Consider the following 27461-nt stretch of genomic DNA (forward strand, 5'->3'; position numbering starts at 1 on the left):
CCATTCTCTCTCTCTCGCTATACAATATGTAAAACAAATAGTAGAGGCTGCAGAAGACAAATCAACCGTATACATATAATCATCCATATAAGGCCATTGAATATTAGAGCCACTGTTCTGATCAGGGGATGTTTTTTTAAATCTTTTTTTATGCTTTAAAGTAAGTATGAACATATGGATGTATCAGTTGCATGCGAAAAGGGAAAATAACTGAACTGATGCTCCTAAAAAGACAATTGAATTAGTAAAATTACAACATTACGTCTCATCAGATTCAACATGTTACCAAGAAGTTCCATAATATAGACTTCACCTGACTCAATGAATCCCCGGTCGAGCCTGTAATTGATGCAAACGTAATGTCGAACTTCGTTATTGTGCTTACTAAATCATCATTTTGGGAGCATCAATTCAGAGTGCAGGCGTCTTTTTTTTCCTTGAGATTATCCTCTTTTCATATTAATTTTTGCTTAGAGCAAATACATTTTGATAACACAAAATCTGAAAACATGGTGTAGAAAAAACAAACAAACAAATGAGTTTTTTGTGGAAAACCTCCTAGGAGAATAGAGACTTTTAAAGCCCGTGGTTTGAGAATAAATGAGATGAACTAGAATCAGTACAGGTGTAATGTGCAGGTGTCTGCATACTTTTGTACACCGGACACCATGTTTGCTTGAAAGTATGAAACCTACATGTACTAAACCGCTACAGTAACATTTTAATAGGCTGAACTAAACCATGTTATGGCTGACCAGCCACCCAACCTCCTGTGCATTTAAATCAGCAACACCTATCCAGCTCTGCAACAATGCCTTAAAGTGCAGTACCTCCCTGGAAGCCCCAGACATTGTATTGTAATGTCTGGGGCTTCCAGGAAGGTACTGCAGTTTGTTTGAAAATGGTATCATCAAATCACAGACACAACGGATTTACTTACCTCCGCTTCCTTTAAATGATTGCAGGGGAGAGAGGCAGAGGAATAGAAGGGAGAGAGGAGAGAAAGAAAGAAAGAAAGGTCAGTGATAACGGCACAGTATGCTATGTCTATCATATCTATTACAACCCTGTGTTACTCATTCTGAATACTGAGCTCAACTCCAGAGATTCATTTAATAGGAATCTGATTCTGAAGGTGGTAGAATGCACACACACGCAAACAGACATGCACACGCACACACACACACACATGCACACACACACACACACACACACACACACACACACACACACAGACACACACACACACACACACACTCGCAGCCTTATGAGATAGCCTTATTCGATGTGACATGCAATTTGAAACACATCTAGGGCAAATTGTACAGGCTTAAAATCAAGGCACAGCATAAAGGAAAAAGAGAGAGGGGAGAAAGAAAGAGGGAGAGTCAGGGGAGTTGTGCATAGGTAGAAGCATGAGGGGGAAAAAGGTATGTGGATTTAGTGCAATGCTGAAAGTATATTTACTAGCTATAGCTACATATTAAAGGATTATTGGTTTTGATGAACCAACACAACATCTTGGTAATTCACGTTGTTCATCCACAGAACTATATGAGGCGGTATGTAAATTCAACTCTGATGGAGGGGGGGAAATGTAACTGACTAACTAGCTTAGCAGAGCAGTGTGCCTTACAGAGGGACTGACTGTGATACTTGTTGCAAAGAAACATTCATAGCTGCAAGCATGTAGCCCTACTGGTTTTATGTCAGCACATGTGATATATAATAATCAGTTAATTACCACATCAAACCTCCACGCTGGGATCCAAACCTCGAAACAGATCAAACACATCACAGTATGATACAAGATGACCAACTAAAGCAAGGCACAGCAGACTCAGCAGAGTGATGTACTGAAGGGAGTAAAGTTTTTTTTATATCGTGCCGCCACGCTTTGATGGTGATGACAAGAATAACATGCATGCCGGTATGTTTGTTAAAGTGTATTAGTGATGAATTACCGTCATGCATGCCTCATACATCAATAATGGCCTAATTTTACACATGATCCATGATGAGGAAAAAACAGAAAAAGTAGAAATGTATGGCAAAAAATAGCATATTGTCAATATTTTAGGTACCCTCCAAAAATTTCACATATCATGTTTTCAGGGGAGCTCATTTCTTACTACCAGTATTAGCCTAACTGTAACTTTTGACTCAAATGGAATTCATGAATTTTTGTGTGTTGGCTACATTTAAATTACATATTTAAATGTATTGAATTCTACATTCATTTATTGTCTACTGTATACTGTAAATAATAATAGTAGACCGACAGACACACAGATACTTAAAACAGAGATTAATCCCTGTGAACTAGGGATCAAGTAAATGGTTTTTATAATTAAAATGGACAAGAAAGGTGAAACATGTTGTGTTAGTTAGATACAATGATGGTTTAGGCCATCTAAAGGTCCTCTTTAGAATCAGCTTACAGTGAACGTCAGTCTTTATCTGAACCAGATCCAGATCCTGTGAAATAAATACACTTGCTGTCTTCCTGATTTCTGTTCCAGCTACAATTTGGGGCATGTTGGTGTTTTCTGCTAAGTTTATTTTTGACCTGCAGCTACAAACATGTTGTGTGTAAAGAGAAAGAGTTTCATCTGCTATCATCAGATAACAGCCTTTACTGTGTCCAGCAGAGGACTGCAGCTAAAGTGCTGCTGCCTGAGATGTACCTTTTTTTACTAGCTGGCATTACTTAAGGTTCACAGCAGTTGCTCTGAGACCTCTTATCATTTAATATAAGTCTAAGGGATGACCTTTCCTTGCCCAAGACCCCCATTAATATTTTAGAGCGCTCATCTCAAAAGCATTAACTGGCTGTTTAGCTGGCTGAGACACTGACCCAATGTCATTCAAACGCTTTAAAGTGATTTGAAGGAGATAAAATGTGTGTCTTTATTATCATATCATCTTTGTTGGAGGTGGTGCTGGAATATCCAACAGTGAGTTTCACAGTGAGTGAAGTCCTTCAACTGTGTCCATTTTATGTTGCATACACTCTGTAGGAGCTTGTTGGCAAACACACATTTGAACTGTTTTAATTAGTTTTTGTTTTTTTTAAGAGTTTAATTAAAACCTGTTTAAAATGTAGCACAACAGCTGTCAGTGAAAATGGGATTCCTTTTTTATAAACCTGTACATGATGCAGTTTATTTAGCGCTGCCACCGTTTTAATTATGGTTAATTGAGTGCATGTCTGTGTTCAAACAGCTTTATGTTGCAGTGAGTAGTTCCATTAGACGTTGCTGTTTAGCAACTTGACGATCAAGTTAGACTAGGCTGCAGTGTTCAGACAGTCTCAACAGAGGAGGAGGAGGGTCAGACATGTCAACGAATGGACAAGAGCGAAAACAACTTGGTGAAAACAGCATATCCGGTACACTCGGCAATATGGTTACTTGGCTGCGTTGTGCTCATTGTGAACCCCAGTTTCTAGTGTCAAAGTCAGACTTTCTGTCACAACTCCATACAAATCCAGCCACTCCTTCCTGCTTTGCATTGACCCCATTTCCCATCATTCCTATCACTAGAGGATGGATACCCGAACCAAGCCCGTCGAGACCCGGCGGTACCCGACGGGCCGGGCCGGGTTCGGACAGATATTTAGAAATGATGTTCGGGTCGGGCTTGGTCACATCAGCGCTATAAGGCACTGAACATTTTAAATTGAAAAAAGCTTATAATGTAGGTGCGCGCCTAGCTGTGTTAACGTGCGCTTGTTGCCCCTCATCTGTTGACATTTCCGAATGCCTTCCTACAAACGTACATGTGTCATTAGTATGAGAAAAAAATTAGATTTTAACTGTCGGGCTCGGACATAAATATCTTAATGCCTGTCGGGCTTGGGCCGGGTTCGGTTACTGCTCTGTCGGACGCGGGCCGGGCTCGGACAGAAAAATGCGGCCCGATCAGCACTCTACCATCACTTAGTCTTCCACGCCCACCTGCTCACCTGTTTTCCATTTCAAATCAGCCATGCAGAATATATACCGGCCTATTTCCACTCATTTCCTGCCATTTTGTCTCGTTTCAGTCTACATATCCCAGTCCCAGAAACCTGGATATGCAAGCTAGAGTACTTTGATAGAGACTGTGGCGTGGAAAGCACTTATCCAGGTTAAGGTAACTTAGTCGCTACAGAAATGACACATTTGCTGGATGTGAAAGAGCCAAACCTGCACTGACACAGACAATGAAAAACCTGGATAATTTTATAATCTTCAGACAAGGAGATCGATAACCGTATTCCTTTTTGTTTACTAAAAACGGCATATCCCAAATATGATCAAATCCATGACTCAAAACAGATACACTAGCATGCATGTAAGTGTAACTATTATTTGCACGGCAGCAAGATGTCACTTTTTCAAAAGTGGATTGTTAAAACTGAATGAACAGTTTCAAAAAGTCATTCACTTCTGTGAGGACCTCTTTACGTTCATCATTCTGTCTCCTGGGTCTCCAGCAGATCGGCCCATATTTTCCTCTCCAGTTTAAAGTGATGGGCCTAAGATCTCATCTGATAGCAGATCCCTGAGGAAGTCTGTGACAGTAAAAGGTAGAGAAGGAACAAAATTGATTCACGGAGGAACCAGAGTGGGAATGGCTTCACGATTAGCTTCTCTCAGCAGAAGTAGCCTTCACTGAATGTGTGTGTGTGTGTGTGTGTGGGGGGGGGGGGGGTTAAAATAAGCAAAGCCATGCCTTGACTGCTGACTAAAGATGTCATAATCAGGGGATGAGGATGCAAATCTGGCCTCTCGGTGGAAACTAAATAGCCTTAAAAATTTACTGTGTACTTTATGCATTTTATTCATGAGTCTGGAACCTTGCCAAATTCCCTCCCTCATCTTTTCCCACACAGTCTCAAATTCGTTTCCCTCTCCTCCTCCTCCTCCTCCTCTCATTCCTCCCTCTTCACCAAGTCTCTGCTATCCTTAGGCTACATCCTACTTATAGACATCAGTGGTCTGGGATCTGATCAGCAATCATGTGAAGCTGATATATGAGCTTTGTGAGCAGAACAGAGCAGAGTGGATTTTAGAGACATGCTGCATCAGATTACTTTACTGTTAGACCTCTGCAGGAGTAAGGAATGCTGACCAGTGGATGCAGTTTGGCTTCAACAACAATACTGAAGTGGAAACACCCTTCCATTCGGAAAAGCAAAACACACAACCAGAGGAAGAAACAGTAGCGTACAGTTGATGAGCCTAGCCTGTTCTCACTAGAAACATTGTCCTCATTAGTAGGAAAAGAAATATCTGATTTGGGAAACACAACATGGTGCACGGTGTGAAGTCAACCCAGTCGGCCATGTTTATAAAATTAATCACCAAACTTTGCCTTAACAACCTTAATTAATTGACCTAACCCAAGACTCAGAACATAGGACTGTCATATACTGTATAACAAGATAAAGTGTGCTTTACTGACTTGACTTCATTCATAGGCTATTTTATATAGACAAATAAATTAGATCAGTAGTTGGCTATGCGACTTTGAGGGTATTACATGATATTACCGTTACGACTAGCACTCAAACCCACAGCAATGTGAGGTCACTGTGGGTTAGCCTTAACTGGCTGAACGGTATGAGTATAAACTGAACTGTCATTACGGCTGTGACAGAGTCAAACTGAACACATTTACACCAACAGTGAAAGCAGATAAGTTTGGTTGGCATGTGTCCCCTCCAACAGATGGGAGTCTTTTTAACCCTATAGCCGGTATTACTTGCTAGCTCATGACTATAAATCAACAAACTTGCAATCCATAATTTCTCGCATTGTCACCAGAATCTGAAACCCGGGCAGCTGCAAGGACTGAGCCTTGGTACATGGGGAGCACGCTTAACCAGGTGAGCTACCAGGGCACCCCGCGACTATATTCTAAACATATAATGTAACATGTTTTACAGGATGTCCCAGACATATTTTTCGGCAAATTGGTTAAAAGTAAAATCTCTTTTGAAAAAAAAAAAATGTATCTGTAGCTGAGCAGTGAAGTGGACAGGAGAATGGACTGAGCAAGAGAATGGAGACGCAAAGAGAAGACAAGCAAGAGGGAGGAGAATGGTAGAGGGAGATGAAGGAATATCCAAGAACAAAAGAAAGATTGAGAACTAAGGAAGAGGAGCGAAGATGACAGGGAAACATAGACAGAGTGGGGATGGAGAAGGGGTGAGGAGGACAGGTAACAGAGAGAGGAAGAACTGAGATGGTAGTTTGTTTTCCTCTACAGCAGCTCCACCAGACTCTATCCAGTATTCATGTCCAGGCATGGATTGGCCATTGGGATTACCAGGAGATTTCCCGGTGGCCCGGTCTATTTGTGTGGGCTGAATGGGCCGCACAACTTCACTGACCAGCCCACAGAGAGGAGAGAGATCACATGACTGGCCCACTGGTTTGTCTCTCATGTGAACACTGGCCAATCACATCCTACTAGGGCCCACTTCCATCAGAGAGTGCATTTAAGTTCGCCCCCATCAGCAGCAAAAGTAACTCAAAGTGCAGTTAGCATGTCAAACGATTATTTTAGCACCCTTGTCTACCAGAGAGGACTTGTTAGCTGTTAGCAGGTAATGTTAGTTATATTAGTTACTCTCTTACTTACCACTCAGATAAGTAGCAGTATTAGGGGCTGGAATGCAGGGTTCAAAATTAACTTTTTGTCCACCAGCCAAATACTAGGGAATGTTAAAATTTTACTTATTTTTGGCCACCATTTGCATATTTTACCAGCATTTGGCTGTTAAATGGTGCTAATTTTAGACCCTTATTACATGTGTTGAAGGGGAGTGCAAGGACAGGTGGTGTCCGGCCGATTGTGGTGGGCTGGTCTGGGTCTCAAAAGTCCAGAGCTGATTGTTTACCCCAGTCCAGCCCTGTTTGTGTCTACAGCCTCAAGATTGACAGGCAGCATCTCGTTCACATGAACAAACTGAATATTACATGCAATGCTGAGAAGATGAAGCAGCACACACACTACCCCTCACATGCATATTGTACACACATACACAAAAAGTTTGCTGCTGCGTTTGAGGATAGCTACACAAAAATGAATAGTTTATTGGACTGTACTCAAGACTTTCTCGCTCGCTCTCTCTTTTTTTGACACACACACACACACACCCACGCACGCACCCATGCACAAACGCATGCACGCACGTACACGCATGCACGTATACACACGCACACACACAATTAGGCTAAAAAAAACATCATATTACGCCAGTGAATTCCTTCCAGAATGTAACGTTACATAAAGATCTGGCAAAACCAATGACAACATTTGTATTCACAGCCAATCCGGCTTCTCTAAACTGAGATAAACGACTTCTTTTCTTTCTACTTACTTCCCCCATTCTCTTTCTATTTTTATAGCCTCCCTCATTCATCAAGTCTCTTCCTCTTCTCTACTCCTCTACTTCACACTGCTGAAAACATCCCTCAACTGATCCAGAATCTGAACAATGTGGCTCAAAGCCGAACATCAAAAATATGCTTCCTCTTCATTCTGTCCTTTCTTTTCACATTAATGAGGAGAAAACCTTCACTCAGCAGCCTGTTATTCAGAATATCTTGCCATCTTCACACTCTGCAGATTTCTTTCTTCTTTCCAATACCCTCTCCAAACTGGCTTCCTTTCCTTTTTCTTCTATTTCCTCCTAGTTTGAGGATATTAAACATGAAAATCAATCCATTACAAAGAAGTCGGTGGAAAGAAAAGTGTAGTGAGTAGAAAGGGGTAACCAGAAGGAAAGCTAGAGTTTGATGAAACAAAGACAAGAATGAATGATACAGTACTGTGGGCTAAATTACTGGTTGTCAAGGCATCCACGGTTATATTTCCATCCAAATGCCATGTGAGTTTTAAAAAAAAACTTTAATTCAAAGAATCAAATGAATGAGGAGTTTCCATTTGCCAGCGAAGAAAAGTAATGGCAAAAATGAGTTTTGAATAGTATTGTTCAAGCTACAGTAACTCACTGAAATGTGGAATAATTTGACAACAAAATCCCTTAAATCTAAAGTGAGCGTAATCAACACAGGAAGAAACTGATGGAGATTCCAACAAGCACTACAAACATTTGACGTGCACTGGTGCCTTTCTCCCTCCCTGTTCACCCTTGTCAGAGTTGTGTAGTAGGCACAGACAAAATACTTGAAATCTTGTACTTGAACACTTGTAACGTGAAATTCAATATATTTCATTTCAATGCTACATTTTGTGCAGCAATTGCATCACTATAAATTAATCTTTCAATTTGTTTTTCTGTTAGTCAAACAATTGTCTTAAAAATGTCAGACATTGGTGAAAAATGATGCAATTTCCCAGCTAGTGATGTCTTCAAATCGTATGTTTTGTGTGGCCATATGTTCAAAACCCAAATATATTCCATTCCTATGTCATTTACAGTGATATAAAACAGACACAAATATGTTTTTTCAGAAACTACAGAAACTGGAACCAGCAAATGTTAATAAATGACTTGAACAATTATCACTTAATTTATATCTATTATGTTCTCATCTCTTCAGCACCAGCTTGAAGGTTGAGTTAGCAAATGTATGAACAACTAACTACCTTAAAAAGTGTTGGAGTCAGTAAGTGGATAAAAAGGATAAAAGGGAAAAAAAAAGAAAATCTCAGCCACATGTCCGAGTTAACGGAGAAAGAAAAACGAGGAGAATGACATCAAGGCAGAAGAAAACTGACAAGGAAAAAATCAAAGGTCTAAAACATTTTGCTTGTGATTCAGACACATTCTCCACACACCTAAGTCTCATGTTTGTAACTGTTCCCAAGTCACTTTTGACTGTCAGATCAGCGTTTCTTCACCATGTAAGCCTTCCAGCAGCTCGTAGGCGCGTCGAGGTCAACCTAGATCTAAGGCTGGGGGACACAGTGTAATAAATAATAGATAAGGCAGCATGCCACTTGATTAGCTTGACACGGGCCAGGCTGCCCCTGGCTGTTTGATTGGCTGAGGAAACCGGTTGCAAAGAAACATAATGGGAAGTGCTGTTTCTTATCTTTTTGTCTACTTGACGACAGGTCCGTCAGACTACTGGACTGTGAGTGCGGGTCTGTGAGGGGAGCTCCACCAGCGAGCGTGCAGCCATAAGCTAGATGATGATGAATAGACTCTACTGGCTGCTAACAGCCTTGGCTCTCACACAGTGCTTTTCCTAAGGCTGCCATGCTTCCATAACCTCTCCTTGGTGTGAAAACCAAAGCTGGAGCTGTCTTTTTCCCCTGCTCCTGGAAAAATACTCAACAGCTTGCTCTGAACATTTCAGTTCCCTTCTCACCCTCTCTTTCTCTGTCCTCAAGCTGACAGATGTTGCTACATCACTGTTGAGCAGGATATACATTTTTAGAGTGAAAATGATTATTGGCTGTTAATAGCCCACCTGCTTCTGCTGTTTTCTGCGTGTGTTGTCAACATCTAAATACCCAAAGCTGAATAATTTATGTGTGAGTGACATTTGAATACAAACAGCGGAAATCACAGAGTAATAAAATACAGGCGAACTACTCTCTTTCTCTTCTGCTTTCTAACTAGTGGCTAGATCTTCAAATGTTTGCATTAGAGGGAACTTATGCTGATTAAAATAGATACATTAGCTGCAATTGAATGCATATACAGGCATTTGCGAGACAACTTGGAGATAAATGAAAACACAGCAAGCACAAAAAGTGAGGGCAAAGGATGTAAAAGTTCACAACAGACATAATATATTCATATGCTATGTTTTCTCTGTGTGTGTGTCCCTCTGCAAGAGACTTAGCACCTTAAACAGATCTATTGAGCTTCACTGTGATACTGTATGAAACGGGATGAAAATTATGCAGAAACAGTGTGAAAGGGACCACGATAGCAGTTTTTTGGGCAGTTATTGTTCTAGTACAAGTTCACACACAGAATTAAAATGATTTAAATTCAGTCGGCTAACTTCCCTTTACAAAACTATCCTATGTTTTATTAATACCATCCTATCTGACAGAATCCCTCCGCTCCTGTCGGTATCCCACGGTGATAGTGCAGCCGTGGCGACGGGCCAAGTGTTAAGCCAATCATACACAGGCTGTCTTATCTGTCTGCTCCACTGGGGAAACAAGGGGAGAGCTCAGGAGGACGGAGAGATAAATGTCCTTTCTTTACTCCGAGTGCATTACTCTGCTCTGTTTAATCCTTCTCCACCTCAGTTCCCCTCGGCAAGTTTCCTCCTCCACCAGCATAGCAGAGCTGTCCTGAACCACTCAGAGCAGTCCTGCGCTCAGCTTCTCCTCACTTCCCCTTTTTCTCAAATTCTTCCTCCGTTACCTTCATTCTCCTCTGACACTTTCTGTCTTTCTTCTTGTTTGCCTGTCTGTTCACAGAGTAAATACCAATAGAACATTCAAAGGACGTCTGTAGAAGAAGCTCTCACATATTACTGTGTGTGCGCGCTCGTGTGTGTGTGTGTGTGTGTGTGTGTGTGTGTGTGTGTGTGTGTGCGTGCGTGTGTGTGTGCGTGGGTCTTTGTGCTGATACATACCTGTCTCTTTGTCAAACTAAATGCAAGCCAAATGAATGCAGACAAAACATCCAAAGCAGGCCAAACTAAAATAAACTTTTCACAAAGTGTCTTTATGTTCGCTGTATGTGAACTGTTCTCTTTTTTTTTTTTACTTTTTTGTTAAAAACAACAACTATAGTTTGTTTTTGTCACCCTGCGGGTTTTTCTGGAGGTCAGCCAAACTATATTTACAGTAAAAGCTGAGCTCAGCTATAATCCAAACCAGTAAACACATCCTCCACTTTACTGCTCCATATACAAAGACAGTGATATATTGCTTGAGCTTATGGTTTGCTTCATGTACAGAAAATCGGATATCATTGCAGGTCAATGTTAGAACAAAAATGTTGATGTTCATGTTGAATCTAAAACATCCTGCTGGGATTAGGTCTCCAAACTAACTATTATTTTCTTTACCGATGAATCTGCCAAACATTTTGTCAATTAATCGTAATTTAAAGTGACTATATGTAACTTTTTTAATGTTTCTAAAGCTCTGTCATTTTTCATACAATGGTCTTAAATGACCTGTAACAGCAAACGAGGCTAACAGGGAAAAGAATGCTATTTTTATAGAATTTTTAATAAAGCATGTGCCCAGTGATTTGCGGCAGGTAGACGACGCTACAGTAACACATTCTGATGGGTCACGGATTTCTTTTTAACACCGGAAAAGCCTGTGTTAGCGTATGCCAGCGGAGCCAGGTAAAAGGAAGCAGGAGATGTCTTTATATAAGCCTTATTGTATTTTAATGTTATTTTAGAAGTTATCTAAATTATCTGGGGCAGGACCATCACAGGAAAGATGGAAATTAAACAAAGAACACCTAAAAGATAAAAGGGAAAAGAAAAGTGAAAGACAACGATAACGTGAATGTAGTGCTTGTTGCAATCCCCATCAGTTTCTTCCTGTGTTGATTACACTCACTTTAGATTAAAGGGATTTTGTTGTCAAATTATTCCACAACATTTCAGTGAGTTACTGTAGTTTGAACAATACTATTCAAAACTCATCGCAGTAATCTTCTATGTCTTTAAGGTAAATCAACATGTATATATATTTTATTTCAGACACAGTAAACGACTAGGCAAAAACAATAAGGTTTTTGTAGTTGTGTTTAGAAAAGCAGTAACAATTTGCAGTCAGAAAATGTGAAGAAGAATACTGCAAACCTTCCTTGATTTACATAGTTATCACCTCAGGGTGCCGCTTGCACAAGGAAACAACACTGCATGGGGCAAACGCAAGAGTTGACCCTAAGATAATGTGGCCATAAAACAAATAACAAATATTGTTCTCCATTCACTGTTACACCCATAGACTGTTAATACAGTTACATCCACCATCTTATAACCAACAACAGGAAACAGCCTGCAGTTTCGGATCAAAGTTAGTAGTGAAGAGTACCAAGACTATCCGCAAATCAGCCAGGAGCTAATTCCACACGGCCTCACGGGAGTTTAAAAGGCTTAGTCAGGCACAGAGTCGGCGAGGGAAAGAAAGGGAACAGAGGGAAAGGTGATGATGTAGGAAAATGGGGAGAATGAATTGGAAAGGCAAATGCAGGATAAAAACCAGAGAGGAGGAGGAAAGGAGAGGAGCAGAAAGGAGAGAGACGAAGCAAACAGGCTGGCTGATTTAAGACTTTGTAGCAGAGAACGGAAACTTCAGGTTATCTACAGTTGAGAGATGTCTCTATCTAAATAAACACACTCCGTCAAAACTAAAGCCGACACAAACAATGCACCAGATCCTTTTTATACTTCAAGCTGAATAATACAGATATTGTTCTGTCAACGCTGCTCAAGGCTCAATTCCATTGTGTTTTTGTTACATTTCAACTTAGTTTGTGAAAGTTGTTTAGTTGTTTGTTTTTATATAAAACTGGTGTGATTTATGTAGGTGTTTCTCATATTTACTGACATATTTTGATATTACATTCAAAAGACTTACAGAGCATACCGTATATTAATATTTCACAAATCGTCAGGAATTTATCTTTGATAAACGCACTCTCAACTAATTAATTAACGCCACCTTTAAAAAGACTCAAGATCCAGTACATTATGTAAATGATTCATCACAATGGCCATAATGATGATGAACACACACATTATTGTTGTCAATCAACCCTTGTGATGTCTTGTTATGGTCTGTTTTGCCTGTTTATAAAGCAAAGAATAAAGTAAAAAAATTATCACCCAATTGTCTGTTACATCTTCTTGGCCAACTTTATTCCAATTTATTACCAGTAGTTTATATATATCTTTGGAATTCAAACCTCATTTATATGTAATTTTCCCCAATTTTTGAGTTAACCCTGAGGATAAAAGGAGGGTTAACTGATTATAATTTAGTAGTGACTTAGGCTTACTTACGGTGGCCGGGAAGTGCAATGCAACATTACAAATCACTTTTACATTTTGGAACATTTACATTTTGAAACAATTTACATTTATTTTTTTTAATTATTTATTGTATGTTGAAAAATTAATTTTGAATATTTTATATTTGTATTGAAAAATTTTAGAATAATTTTGAAACAAATACATTGGAAACAAATATTTAGTTATAAAAAAATTTTGATTAGCAATTATTTTGAAACAAATTTATATTTGAAAACAATATTGGAAATATTTTAGAAATTTAAATTAACAATAAACACTACCAGTAAAAATTTACAATACATTTCAAAGGTGTACCACATACCTATGAGGTTGTATACATGTCGCTTGACTAGAGTAGATCGATGCTAATAGAGCCGCCATCTGGAACAGGGAGGCACTCCCTTATATACTCTATGGGCCGTCCTTAATGCATCAGCGTCAATGTAGGCAAAGGTCTAAGATAAAATCACTATAAATCGTCAAAATCTCTGCGATGTCTAGTTAAACAAACAAAGAGACTATTATGTGTTAATACAAGAATATTTATTATAATCGTCACAGTACGGAACTCACCCTTCTGTAAGAGTTGCTTAATGAGTTTAACAACATTCAGGCTCACTCCCCACTAATATTCATTTATTTCTGCATGTATTTATTTTTTGAGACTTTAGTTTTTTGTCCACAGTCCCGCCAGACTCCTTACCTGTTTTACTTCAGCAGGTGTACACCCCGTGTTGATCTATTCCGGGCTCCCTTCCCTCCAGCGGGCCGACGCCTGGCTCCGTTTCGGTTGGTCCCAGTGCAGGAGCTCCAGGTCCTGGCTGCAACGTCAGCTCCCTTCATCCGCCCGGCTTCTTCCTTTTTCAATTTTCCAGTTTATAAACAAAACCACCACCGTAGTCATACTTCATTCACCAAACCCACCACATTTCGTACCCACACCTCTACTCTTTTTTTTTTTTGTTGTATGTTGATTGTTGTTTTTCTTTGTTCTTTTTTTTATGTCTTGTTTTTTTTTGTTATTGTTTTGATTGCTCCGGCCTACTTCTTATTAAAACACTTTAAAACATGATATGAAGAAAAGTCATGGATAACTCACCTTCATTACTGACTTACTATGTGTTGCAATGTAATCCTTTACATAGAATTCTTTTATTTGACCTGCTTTAGTTAATGGGAGGAGATGTTTCCATATTAGGACAAATTAGCCCTATTGTTGCCCATAGTGATGATTCTAAACTAGAAAGGTAAGCGTCTGACAGTGTAAACAGAGGAATGGAGCTCTTTAGGACACATGAACCCAGATGGTGTTTGACCTTTTCCAGTCTGAGCTGTTTATCCTGTCTGAGCTGTTTCCAGGGGTCAGATCGCCACAGCAACAAACCCCATTTCAAGAGTGGAGCAAAATTCACCCCCCCAAACACAACAATACAAAACTTCCATTAGTAGGGCAAAAAACACACACAAAAATTGCTGTCTTCCTCATCGCCCCTATCATTCTAACCTGCTATTATTCTCTCTCTACTCTCTCTCTCTCTCTCACACCCTCTTCCCGAGAAATAAACAACACTAGGTCTCTAACAAGCCCACATGGGGATTGGCTTTTCCAACCGGCATCTCGGCACTGATTGGCTGAAGGATGTGCTTTCACTCTGCAGGGGTGATACGAAGATGAAGTGCAATTATTATATTCTTTACTATTTAGTTTTGGTTCAGAGCCTCAACGCTCCAACTTCATTGTAGTAATCGTATTGGGAGGGGGCATCCTATTACCTTTACTCCAATCTGAGTCAGAAATGACACACATAAAAGATCTTTCTCCTTTATTCTGAGCTAACAAAATCAAAATTAAAATTTAATGAGCCCTACTGGGAGAGGTGCCCTCACTGCTATCATTGGTCGATGGAAGCCTTATTTTACTCTTCAGAGGTGAGACCAGGATCTGTTCCTGATCATATACAAACCCTATTATTTCATTCACCCATTTGTGAGGATGCAAAGCGCAGTCAGAAAGTCAGTGGTTGCCCACTTTCCCCACTCCTTTCTTTAGCAAGAAAACCACTTTCAGAGATCAGACAAAATTCTAAAGTTACAGGTGCACCCACTCACTTGCATTCTGAAAACTGGGTGTTAAATCACAAGTCTCCATGCTTAGTTTTTTCTTGAACCACTACAGCCATCTGTCCAAACGTTCATCCATCGTTGACTTTGTGTTTCACTCTATATTAAACAAGAAGCTACTTGTTATCCTCTGTAAGCTTTAACAGAAGTTAGTAAAGAGAAATACTCAATACATAAAGAAATACTCAACTGTCTTAAACTCAGGTCTGTGCATGTTATTATGCAAAGTGAAGCCTGACTCACTGTGTGATGATTGTTTACCCGGCAGGAGCCATCCCCGCGTGATTGGTTCCCTCCAGATGATGCCAGGCTATATCTATGGATTATCCGTAAGTAATAGTGTTGTGGTTTCTTTGTTAGCCTTTATAGTAAAGGAGGGTTACTTTAAGTGGCAATCCTTAAATAGATTTCAGTCCGGGTTGATTTTGATTTGTATTTCCGTGAAAACAATGGAATTGTGCTGAGAGTTTAGCAGTCTGAGGCATAGAAACAGATTGAATCTCATTCTGTGTCTATGGTCTGGAGTCTTGTTGTTGATACATGAGCATCAAGTTTTTAGAATTGTTTTGCATAGCTCCATTTGTGTATACAATGGGGAAAAACTATAATACAGTATTTTATAACTACTGCAAATATCTTATACAATATATTCACCAGTGCCATATCAACCACCATTGTGTTACCTTCTTCATTGATAGATAGTGACTTAAAGGTGCTGTAGGTAGGATTGGGAAGATCCAGGATTTAGCCAAACAATTTGAACATCAACAACTTCTCAGGCCCTCTCCCCTTTCTGCTAAAGCCCCAAATGGTCTCCTAAGCCCCTCCCCCCATAAGGGAGAATAAATGTGTGTGCATGAGCAGTGATTGACATGCAGTTAGACACCACCCCCCGGCCCTAACTGGTGAATCTGAACAGGGAGCAGTGGATTTTTGTAAAGCCAGATTTTTTTTTTTAATTACCTGTTTCATGTAGTTCTACTTGAACATAGGGTCAGTTTCAGCAAATATGACAGAGAGTTAGTTTTATAAGGCTTACCTACTGCACCTTTAACAGCAGTTTAATTACTTAGAAGTGCAGTATAGAACTAACACAACACGCTGTTCTAATTCTTCGTGGCTGCACTGTTGGATTCTAGAATATTGTGATGCCATAGCAACATTCCAAGCACAACAGTTGCCTTAACACTTTCTCAAGCTGGTAGTTTAACAGCCAAACAGTGTGCTCTGATCTGAAAAGCCATGCTGTAATTCTTGAGTCATTCTCAATGTTAATTATGCTAACTTTTAACAAGCGCTCTTAAACAGTGAAAGTATACTTACTGGGTTAAGTAAAAGCTCTTATTGCTCTCTGTGCTCTCAGTTCTGAACCACAACATCAGTCTAGTCACTCATCTCTACGCCGCGCTCCAGAGGAGGTGCTTTTACACGCACCATCAACTTGAGTCTCTCCAGCTGCTCGCTGACAAACCTTGTGTGTCTAAACTCGGTAGCAACCGAGTTCACTGGCTTGTTCACTATCCACTTCAGTCAACTCCTTAATGCTTCTATTATAATCCCTCTTTCTTGCCCGTATAATTTTGTGACAAGTATAATTAGACTAAAAACATCAGACTGATGCTAAAGATACGGAGTAGATACTGAGGCTTGAAGCGATCCTTTCATTTAAAACAACAGGGACTCCTCTGAGAAGCACTCAGTGGATTCATCTGAGCTCGAAGCTTTTTACATAAACTCTCTCTGGATTGAGATGTTGCGAACCCTGCAAAGAACTCCCACGCCTCTCAAACACTCTTCCTGTCATGCTGACAGTAATTCAGTCGGGGTGACGGAGGAGCTTAATAACGTTTCCAGAAACCCTGCTGTAAACGTAGATTTGTTTTGGTTAAAGCTCTCAGAGTCAGGAGTGTGAGGTACAGAGAGCTGCTGCGAATAACCAACAAGATCTACAATACATCACTGACTTAGACAGACAGCCGGTTTCACATTCAACACAAGGACTGAAACGTGCTATGTAGGCCTGTCAGGTGGGTTATCTGCAGACTCTTTATCAAATAAGACCTACGGAGAGTGAATGATAAGATATACTGTAGTCTGATTTGTATTATTTTCATTTGGAAAGTATTCTGCTGTTCACCAGTGAAGAATAACAAAATGACTAGGAACACATTTCCGCTGCTAGTTTTGTCTTCCATTCAATAGTGATTTCATTTATATTTTCATCCTCGAAAGCGAGCAGATGACGAAAAAACCCTAACGCATCTATTTATCATGTCATCTTCTCTTTCTTACATCCTTCCTTTCTTTTTTTCAATCTCTTCCTTAAGAGATGTTAAATGAGATTTGAGCTTCTGCATGCAGAGGCAACATTACGCAAGATGATGGATGTTTATCCTCTTTGTTTTTCACTACCATGCTCTTCTTTTACTCCGCAACATATTGTTGTGATTATAGGTCTTAACCTTTTTGTGTGTGTGTGTGTGTGTGTGTGTGTGTGTGTGTGTGTGTGTGTGTGTGTGTGTGTGTGTGTGTTCAAACACTTTTCTTGCCAGAGTGCACTCAAAGCAATTCACACAATTCACAAAGCGTCATGTGTGAGACAAGAGCAAAATGTTCCGCAGACAAGTTGTTTTCTCAATATTACTCTCTCTGTGTTCTCTCCTTTTTCTCACCATTCATCCCCAGGTGCCCTGTGTCTGCCTCTCTCCATTACTGAACCCGTGCCTCTGCATTGAAAAGAAAGCATGATGGTAAATGGAGTTAGTGTAGAACTAAAAACTGCATGGGCATGAATTAAAGCAAGCCTATGCTAATTATATGAGACGTAATAAAATCCATCCTCTTACAAATAAAATACTAAATTCATAAGCACTTAAATCACCCTTGCTGAAACGCAATACACTCACTGCTGCAGCCTTAAGCTAAGTTCACACTACACCACTTTCAGTGTCGTCAGATTGCTGTACTGTCAAACTACACAACTTGTTGTCTTATTATCTTGTCTTGAAGTCGATGTGGTTTTCACACTACATGAGTGACCGGCAACAGGGGGTCATACACTTCAAGATCTTTCACCAGGAGGAATCCCTGATGAGTATGTATGGTCTCCAAACTACAATTTCTCACGAAAAAACACGTTCGAGACAATATACATAAATCACCCAAAAATGAATGTTTGCCAGAGACAAGCACTCCAAATTGACAGTGCGCTCATTTGCAGCAATAAAACAAAGAAGAAAAAGATGGTTAAGGGGTGTTGTTGTTGGCACACGTGTTCACAAAATAGCCTGTTTTGACTATTCTTTCTCGAGGTGCAACAACAGCTTTGCTTGTTGCAAATGGAAGTTGTGTCCCCTTAACCTGTGTCTTGCATTCTCATTGGCTGTAGCTCCCAGAGGGGTCCAGATATTTCGCCTGCTAGATATCTGAACTGTTCAAAGCTTGCGACTTTGAACAATTCACACACACACACACACACACAGTGCTCGAGTGTCAAAACAACGCTGATTTGGGACTTTTCTCGGGGAGCTCAGGGCAAGTAGAAAATCAGAGCTTAAGTCGTGTAGTGGGAACTAGGCATTACTTGGTCTGGTATGACCAGTAGCTAATGGTGGCAATTTATTTGCAAAGGTTAGGTAGATAATGCTGCAATAACTGACATTACTAAGTCCGCTCACTTACTTGTAGTACTATTATGCTGTGTTTTATCTTTAAGATGATCCTGTTATTGTATTTTGTAGCTACAGTTACCACTGTCCAGCAGATGGTACATACTGTAGTCTCATTTTAAATGTACACAATGTACAAGCATTATAATTATAAATTAAGTATAATGAAAAACAATGCAAATGTTCTAAATACTATCATACAAGAAAAGCCTGTTGCCCCACTAAGAGAGAGATGCACATGGTGGGAGTGAGGCTTTGAACAAATATAAATTACAGTAATCCAAACTCAGTTTGCATTGTAAATAAATAGATATGATAAACTTTCTGAGCACAAAATAAATCAGCCATATCTGGTTTCACAGGCACCAGAGATACCTGACCAGACAGTGATGATGTTGAAAGTGAGTATAGTATATTTAATATGATACAAAATATTCATTACCACGGTGATTCTGCTGCTCTTTGATTTCTTATACAGTATTTTTCATTAATTTCCATTTTGTTCATTTCCTTTTCATTCAGTTTTTTTCCTGTAATCCCGATAGGATGTCTAATTTTTCCAGCATTTTAGTTCCCCACGCTGTAGCAGTTTCTGTTATGAGAGTTTTATGTTGTATCTACTGTATATTTTATCATTTTCTTTTTATCACAAAATTGTACTTTATGCTAAATTTCCACTCCTCCACATCTACCCACCGACTAAATTAAAATCTTATTTTCAAAAAGCCTCCACTTCTCCCACAGAGACCCAGTATCCTCTCTGTCTGGAACAGGTCTGGAGTTAAAGCTCCTCCTTTTCTCCTCCAGAATGAAAATTCCACACGGAATGAGTTGAGTGGATGAGAGATTGTGTCTGTGACACGGCCACAGTCAATAAGCAGAGTAATCACAAACATAATCATCATCGCCATCATCACAACAGTTATGATCATCATAATCGGCATCATAATCATAAAGCTGACAGGGCTGCTACTCGAAATGCTGATAGTAGAGTGGAAAAATAATTGAAATGGATGTCAAGGTATTTATCTCCATTTTAAAGCTGAGGGTTCAGGTTTTTTTTCGACTTCAAGACTTACAAATGTGACTGAAGCGAGGGAGCCTGTTTTACATTTTCAGGCTGCGTGTTTGCTGCTGTGTTTGTAACTGTGTGTTTGTAGTATGTGTGTCAATGCAGCAGGGAGACAGATGTAGTCAGTGTTGAGAAAGGATGTTGCGGATGCAGGATGTTGTTGTGACTGAGAAGTTTCAGAGAAGATAAGGGAATAAGGGAGAGATGCAAAAGATTTGAGAAGCTGAAACCAGATGATTTATTTTTTTTTTTGCCATTGTGGTTGATTTACTTAAACAAGTAACCGATAATCAAGATTGTTGCTGATTTATTTTTTGCAGACCACTCACGTAATAGGCTCGTTCGAGATGAGCCAGATCTGCGCAGAATCGATCTCCGGCGATCACCGCCCAATGCATGCCGATGCGGCAATGTTAGATCTGTGTCCGACTTGATCATGACTTGCTCCGACGTCTGGAAACGCCAGCCTCTCAGCTGAGCCAACAGCTGATTGGTTCAGAATCAACTCAACATGATGACGTTTTATATAAACTTTTATTGATTTTTTTTTTGGAGGGATTTTAACTGCTATTTGTCTGATTTAAATGCTTATTCTGTACAGAACACATGTAGTGAGGCTGATAGTGACATTTAGAAGTCAGAGAGACTAAATCTGTTCAGATTACGGATCATCCACAGTGTGTTGTTAATTAAAATCAGCAACGGATCGCATGTAGAGCATTTTGAGAGCTACTCTCTCATAATAAAATCAACTGGAGACTGTGTACAAGCTGATATATGGGTCTGAGAACATTTTATTAAATCAGAATCAGACCACAGTGTTTCTGTCACTTCCTGTTCAGCCCGAAGGCTGCTGGAAACGACTTGAGAGCGGATTTTTGTCACCGCCCCCGGCTGCTGCCGCCTGCTCTCTTCTACTTTACAGGCGAGGCGCAGTTCATCTCGAACGAGCCTAGTGTCATGCCTATGAAAAATATATGTGGGCAAAATGCCATATGAAAGTCAATTCTGAATTCATCCTGATGACACTCTGGCCCATGAGGTGGAATTTCTGCTCACCTCTGTGACATTTTGAGTCGAGCTGGACGGCTTACCACCACCTGAAACTTGACGCGGACTGCCAAAGTTTAGCTGCCTTTCCCCCCATATTATTTTCTTCAAGACCTTTCCATCACTGCTGACAACATGACAGTGAGTCTTGGCCAGACTGTAGAGCGACTTGGTGTGATGTTACACAACCTACAGTTGACATAGCCAAGCTCTTATTATCACACATCTTAAGTACTGTAACTTCCCTCTAGCTGGGCTGCCAAAACCTTCACTTCAACCGCAGTAATAAGCGAACGCTGCAGCCTGCTTCCTCTTTAGTCTCGACAAATGTGTAAACCAGGGTGCCGACGTGACGCACAAAAACATACACTATCAAGCTGGGGAATTCAGGATCAGATTTTGCAAGGAAACAGAAAAACACAAGACGTGAAAACAGAGGCTAAAGAGCACACAGTGGCAGCTAATTTGCTTTACAAATTGAAGATACTGAATTCTGCAAGTGCTAAAAAAAAACGTGTCAAAAGCTGTATGAAAATGTTTGGCAAAATCCAAGTGTTTACTGTGAGGAAGACTTGTTTAGGGATGAAAGGGAGCTCATAATATCTCTGAAATGCACTTGTTAAAAGTGTAGATAAGTCAATGAGCTCTGTTTTATCTCTCTGGATAACAGCACGTTAAGCTCCATATGGCTGCAGGCTGATGACAACATGTACTCATGGGCTGCTTTTCCTGTTTGGAGGCCTCTTTGTAATACAGATTTGAGCCCCTCTTACATGTACCCATCAAACCATCAGAAAGCAACAGAAATCCACTCTTTAGACACGACTGAACGCAAAATAACAGAAATGCCTTCACTTTCCTGTTTTACTGTAGCAGCACTTCAGATCATCATAATAGACAGAGTGCAATGTTCAGGTGGATAAATGAGAATAAAAATTCTGAAATCAAAAATGTACGATAGGATTTGATTTTATTTACGCTTCAAGTAATTAAATTAAGAATTTTATTTTTTTCGCGTATAATTTCAGTGATTGTGTGTTGGGCTCTAAGAGCTGCTGGGGTGCCCTAATAATGTACTTTATTTGTCCTCTGTTTTTCAATCATTTTCCATGATTTACAAACACACACACACACACACACACAGCAACCGAGTAGTTAGGGGCCTGATGCCTTGCTCAAGGGCATTTCGGCATTGCCCAGGAGGTAAACTGGTACCTCTCCAGCTACCAGTCCTTATTCTGTAGATGGTTCCCCAGGGACCTCAAGCTGCTACCCTCCATCAGCTGTTTAGTGAAATGGTACTGGTACAACCGAATGGTTTTGCTCTTCTCAGATCTACAAGGATGGATGTGTTTCACTGCTGTAGCCTACTGTGCCTTGTCAAAAACCACAGCAAAAAGAAAACAAATGTAGAGTGTGCCACGAGGACGGCGATCAAGGCATAGTGGGAAAGAAATAGTGCCACCAATGAAATAGCTCAGGAAAAAAACTGTTTTAAATTTAAGATTAAAGCAATACCCATTACATTTGAAGGACGGCGAATGACACACACACACACACACACACACACACACACACACACACACACACACACACACACACACACACACACACACACACACACACAAGGACGTAGACTTAAATTGTTCACGACTTCCATAAAAAAAGCAGCAAGCAGGCAAACATACAGATGACAGAGAGGTCCTAAAGGGGAAATAGTCAGAACACCTGTCTAATAAATATTCTTTAGAATAAAAAAATAAAAAAATACAGCAAATAGAAGCTGTGCTGTGATACACCTCCAGACTGGGGATGGAAAGTAACATACTTAAACCTCTATTCCCTGCCGGGTAGAGAGAACAGTAGCGCAAACCCAGTTGCAAAGTCTGTTCTTTTGTGCTTTTGCCTGTTTGGTGAACTGAAATCATGGCTTCAAATGAGCCTTTTTGTTCTGAGGTAGATGGATGTTGTGTTTATGCAAATCAGGTGGAACAATTTCAGTTCTCCTTGTAGCATGAAATTTCTGTTATGTTTCAGCATGCTTACACCACCTCTTATATGTGCAAAGAGCAATTTTTGGAGCTTTCGTTGGTGTGGCCACACACACAGCCCTTTACAAAATAAAGGTATTTAATGTATGTGATATGAGCTTTGACACTTTCACTTACAATTTTCATCCAGTTCAGTGCATGTAAATATACACGTTAATATGCTTCAGTAAATGCATATCAAATACCATTTTTAATGCAATTGAGGCCTTCACTGGGTTATATTAATAGTTGATTCTTACAAATAATGTCATCTACAACTCTTTGTTCTCAGGTCTTCCCTTTCAGCTGGTTAAATACTGTGGCCATCATACAGCATCAAGGTGCTTTTCCACCTGCAGCTTGTGATATGAGTACACGTGGGTCACACAGCACGGGAACCCTGATCATTAATTACACAGCACATGGATCTAACAAAATAGGTACAAGGCCTTGTGTATGTTTCTGCACAACTGTGGTGGAAATTCTAATTTGAGATCTGAAATAAGGCTAGCTCCTCTATGCAGATTCAAGATTTAAGTTTGAAATCATTTGCAGCACAGGATCAAATCCTGTGTGTTAATCACTTAATGAAACAAGAAACACAGACAGTAGCCTAATAATAAAACACAAGTTACTGTAATTGTAGTCTCTCTGCCTCCAGGAGAAGTTTTTCTGATAAGAGCCTGACTGAAACTCTCCTCCTGGCTCATTAGAAAACTGTCTGCTGCAATTAAAGAGCATGAGAGGAGCTTATGTGATTGGTCATTATATTGAAGCTCACCCCGACTCCACCTTCTGATACTGTATTCCTCCTTCTAATAATGTGCTCATCCTGCTCTGTGCCAGGGCTGCACTTCTGCCTCTGGTCACCAAAATTGGAAAAATTAATTGGTCACATTGTGCGTGTGTGTGTGTGTGTGTGTGAGATGACAATGCAGTAATAAGGCATGAGCGTTGGCTCCAAACACAAATCCAGTGTGTGTGTGAGATGACAATGCAGTAATAAGGCATGAGCGTTGGCTCCAAACACAAATCCAATACAGACTCTGCACCACGAAGCGGAATCGATCCGATCAAAAAGAAAACTGTGTATGTGTATGCCAGCGTGTGTGCGCGCAAATGTGTGTATGTGTATGACCATGTGTACGTGTATGCAGGTGTGTGTATATGAGTGTGTACTCTGTAAGACGTAACATCACAGCAAGTTTGTTAAGAGTCTGCTGCTTCAGGACAAAATCACGGGAAAAAAAGCAATCTGTGTGTCTGTGTGTTGTGCTGAGGCCAGGAGATGTGTCATGTTACCAACTACACACACATGAAGCAATTTAAAAAAAAATTAAAGCTCAACTTATTGTACTACATAATCTGAGACACACATGTTATAGTCACATAGTCACGTTTAAGTTTGTTTCTCCACATGTTCTGTCATCAACTGGTGTCAGGGGAAAATGTAAAGAGCATTTTATGGCTCTGGGTTTAGAAGAACTAAACACTCCCTGCCGCAATGAGATTTTCAAATCAAAAACTCTAATTACGCTGCAGCTATCAGAGAACCACATTCATCTTGGGTCTTTTAGACAAATCAGCACACTAACTATTGTGCTGGTGCATTTGCATCATGACAGGAAATTATTTGTACAGAAAACTCACACGCTTACAAATTGTAATTTTGTGGGCAAACAAAACAAGCAGTACACCCAATCAAAATGTATAATTTAAATTCCCACTAGTACAGTTGACTGTACATCTGTTGAATTATTGGTAACATTTGTTACTATGGTTACATTTCTCCTCGATAATTAGTTTTTTATATTCTATTATGCTTTCCCACTCTATTGTTGTATGTATTGCTTTATATTTCACCTCTGCGGTTAAACCCAATGCTACAGTATATTACTTTAGATACTACAGAGAATCAATTTCCCCTATGAGGATCAATGACATTTCATGTTCACTTAGTTTAAAGCCATCACCAATTTACTTTCATCTACTGGCATGGACACACACACACACACACACAGCTTGTGACATATTTGTACTAGAGGTTTTGTCCTTTTCCCATCAGCAGGAAATCCGTTATTGTACTTCAAAATCATCAAGTAGCCTCTTTCCTTCTTTTTAGAGACAGAGAGAGGCAGAGAAAGAAATACCTGGGGAAAGTGTGTAAGGCCTGGTAGGTCCGATAATAGAGCAATTATGTAAAAAAAAAAAAAAAAAGAGAATTAAATAACAGAAAAAGCAGTGACAGACAGACATAGTAAGAGGGGTGAATGAAGAAAACACAAAAAAGGTACACAAGTGAAAGAAAGGTAGAAAGTAGAAAGAGACAGGGTTAAGGAGATGGATGATACTGGCTTTTCTTCATGAAATGTGATTTGCTGCCTCCAGTGTGGTAATGATGCATCATTAAGACTCGTAGGACAGCCCACAGACCACTTCTTTCTCTTTCTGCCCCTCTCACGGTTTAATTACCGTTCATCACGGACACACACGTGGCTGTTGATTGACATTCTGTTTGAGGCTCAAGATCAGCACTGTGTTTGTTTGTCTCTCTGCAGCAGGACTCATTTCTAGCACTAATGACTAAGCTGGCTCTTCACAGATGATGCAAAAAATGGAGCTGCCATTGTCCAAACTAAACTTTTGTTTTTTTAAAGTTCTCTTACAGAAAATCACTTCTTCTTTGCCTTCTTTCTCTTTCTTTTTCTGCATCTTTCCCCTCACTCTCATTGCCCTGTTTTAATAATAAATTTAATTTATATAGCGCTTTTCATAGACTCAAAGTCGCTGATATCTCCTGGATCATATTCCATTGTCATCCCCGTCAGCTTCTCATTCTTTTGACGCAATCTCTCGTCCCTCGTCATCTTCTACGTCTCTTTCCAAATATGTATCTCCACCCTGACCTCTATGCTCACTTTCCATTCCCCTCATTTACGTCGGGGCTGTTGACACTCTGTTTGAGAACGGAGATTAGCATTGCGTTTGTTTGTCTCTGCGAGCGCCTGGATTCATTTCTCACACTAATGACCTGGCTGGTTATTAATGGATGATAGCAGTAATGGAGCTGTCACTTTCAAATCTGATACTCCTCTGTTTGCCTCCAATATCTCCATCACTTCTATCTCTCCCACTCCTCTGTAGCCTAAACTTTAGAGTTTAGTATATGGTCGCATCAATATTTCACCACTATCTCTTCATTTATGTTGGAGATTCCTTGCTGCACATTATCAGGGATACTACCATATACACACAACTACTATAGGCCTATTCCTGTTTGATGTGCTGTTAGTAATACAATATGAGCATCACAAACAAAGCATGATTTTCTGTATTACACACCTTGTTTTAGGTTTAAAAAGCACCATTTCAACTTAGTAAATGTAAGAAGGGGTTGTATCAAAAGTCACTGGCCTCTAATTGATTGTGGTAGCAGTAAAGGAAATAAAGCAGCGGTATTGGTAAAATTATGTTAGTAAAATCTTGGAGATGATAATAATGAGGTGCATGAGTTATTTTTTGTGTTCCGGCTATAAGCTGCTGTTTTGACAAACTTTTCTCAAAGCTAAACATATGCTATTTCAAAGCAGCTAAGTAAACAAATCATATTTACCTGAACATACACTATAATCAGAGAGGGAAACACCTCTAATTGTCTCATTTAAATCTATTTACATTGCATTTATTTGGCACTTTTGTCAAAAGTAGTTGTATTTTTTTGACATACACGTACGCTATGACACTTTGACGTGTGGATGAGAGGAGGTGGGGATAAAACCTGACCATCATTGGTCAAACTACTCTACCGCTTGAGCGAAAGTGGCTCATTTAACCAAGTTTATTGAATCAGTATATAAAATAATAACTAAGTGGAGAATTTGTTATAGATTTTGACACTTTGTATTAGTTGGATAGCATCCATACAGGGTATAAAGATAAGGTTTTTACAGAGGCTAAATAAAAGAGGCTCCTCTTGATGAATAAACTTCACAGCCTGCTGGTTCATATTGTGTTTCAGAGGGTACTATTGAGCTCATGGGAAATTGTTACAAGTACAAAAGCATAAAAACATAAATAAATAAAAATTGCAAAGCGCTGCATTTGCTTTGTTTTTTCAAAACCCTACAAGGACTAAGAACTTCACTGGCAGTGACTTTACTGTGCCCCTATCACATTTTAAATTATTTTATGTCATTTGTAACGCCACAAAGTAACATATTTTTCATTGTAGCAAGTAAGTTAATGATATTACTGTCATTACACGTATCACAGTACATGTATCACTATATTATAAGGAATGTTTGACTCATATACCAGTGCATCCGGCTGGTGTTTTTCAGTCTGTGTGTCCTGAGGTTCTCCAAAGAAGGTTGAAGATCGGTTTGCCAGTTGGCAGGATGTCACACACCAGTCAGAGTTCAACACTGTCAGTGGGATTACACATAACACCCATATCAGGATTGGCATCCCAAGTGCAGTGGTAACAGGTAACACTAGTGGGGGATTTCATCATCACAACGCAGTAGTGTTATTGGCTGATTGTGCC

At 39.8% G+C, this 27461-nt stretch overlaps 1 protein-coding gene across 4 annotated transcripts in view; it reads right to left on the reverse strand.

Moving 5' to 3' along the window:
• The window catches only part of spock1 (SPARC (osteonectin), cwcv and kazal like domains proteoglycan 1), a 100409-nt gene that overhangs the window by 55991 nt on the left and 16957 nt on the right, over nucleotides 1-27461 (reverse strand). For 3 of the 4 annotated variants that reach the window (XM_039812994.1, XM_039812996.1, XM_039812993.1), the window contains exon 3: nucleotides 941-949. The exons of the other annotated variant lie outside the window; for it this stretch is intronic. In XM_039812994.1, coding sequence (XP_039668928.1) covers nucleotides 941-949 — 9 coding nt within the window. The remainder of the gene's footprint in view (nucleotides 1-940; nucleotides 950-27461) is intronic. 4 annotated transcript variants of the gene reach the window in all.

Source organism: Perca fluviatilis, chromosome 10, assembly GCF_010015445.1.
Source record: "Perca fluviatilis chromosome 10, GENO_Pfluv_1.0, whole genome shotgun sequence".
NCBI lineage: Eukaryota > Metazoa > Chordata > Actinopteri > Perciformes > Percidae > Perca > Perca fluviatilis.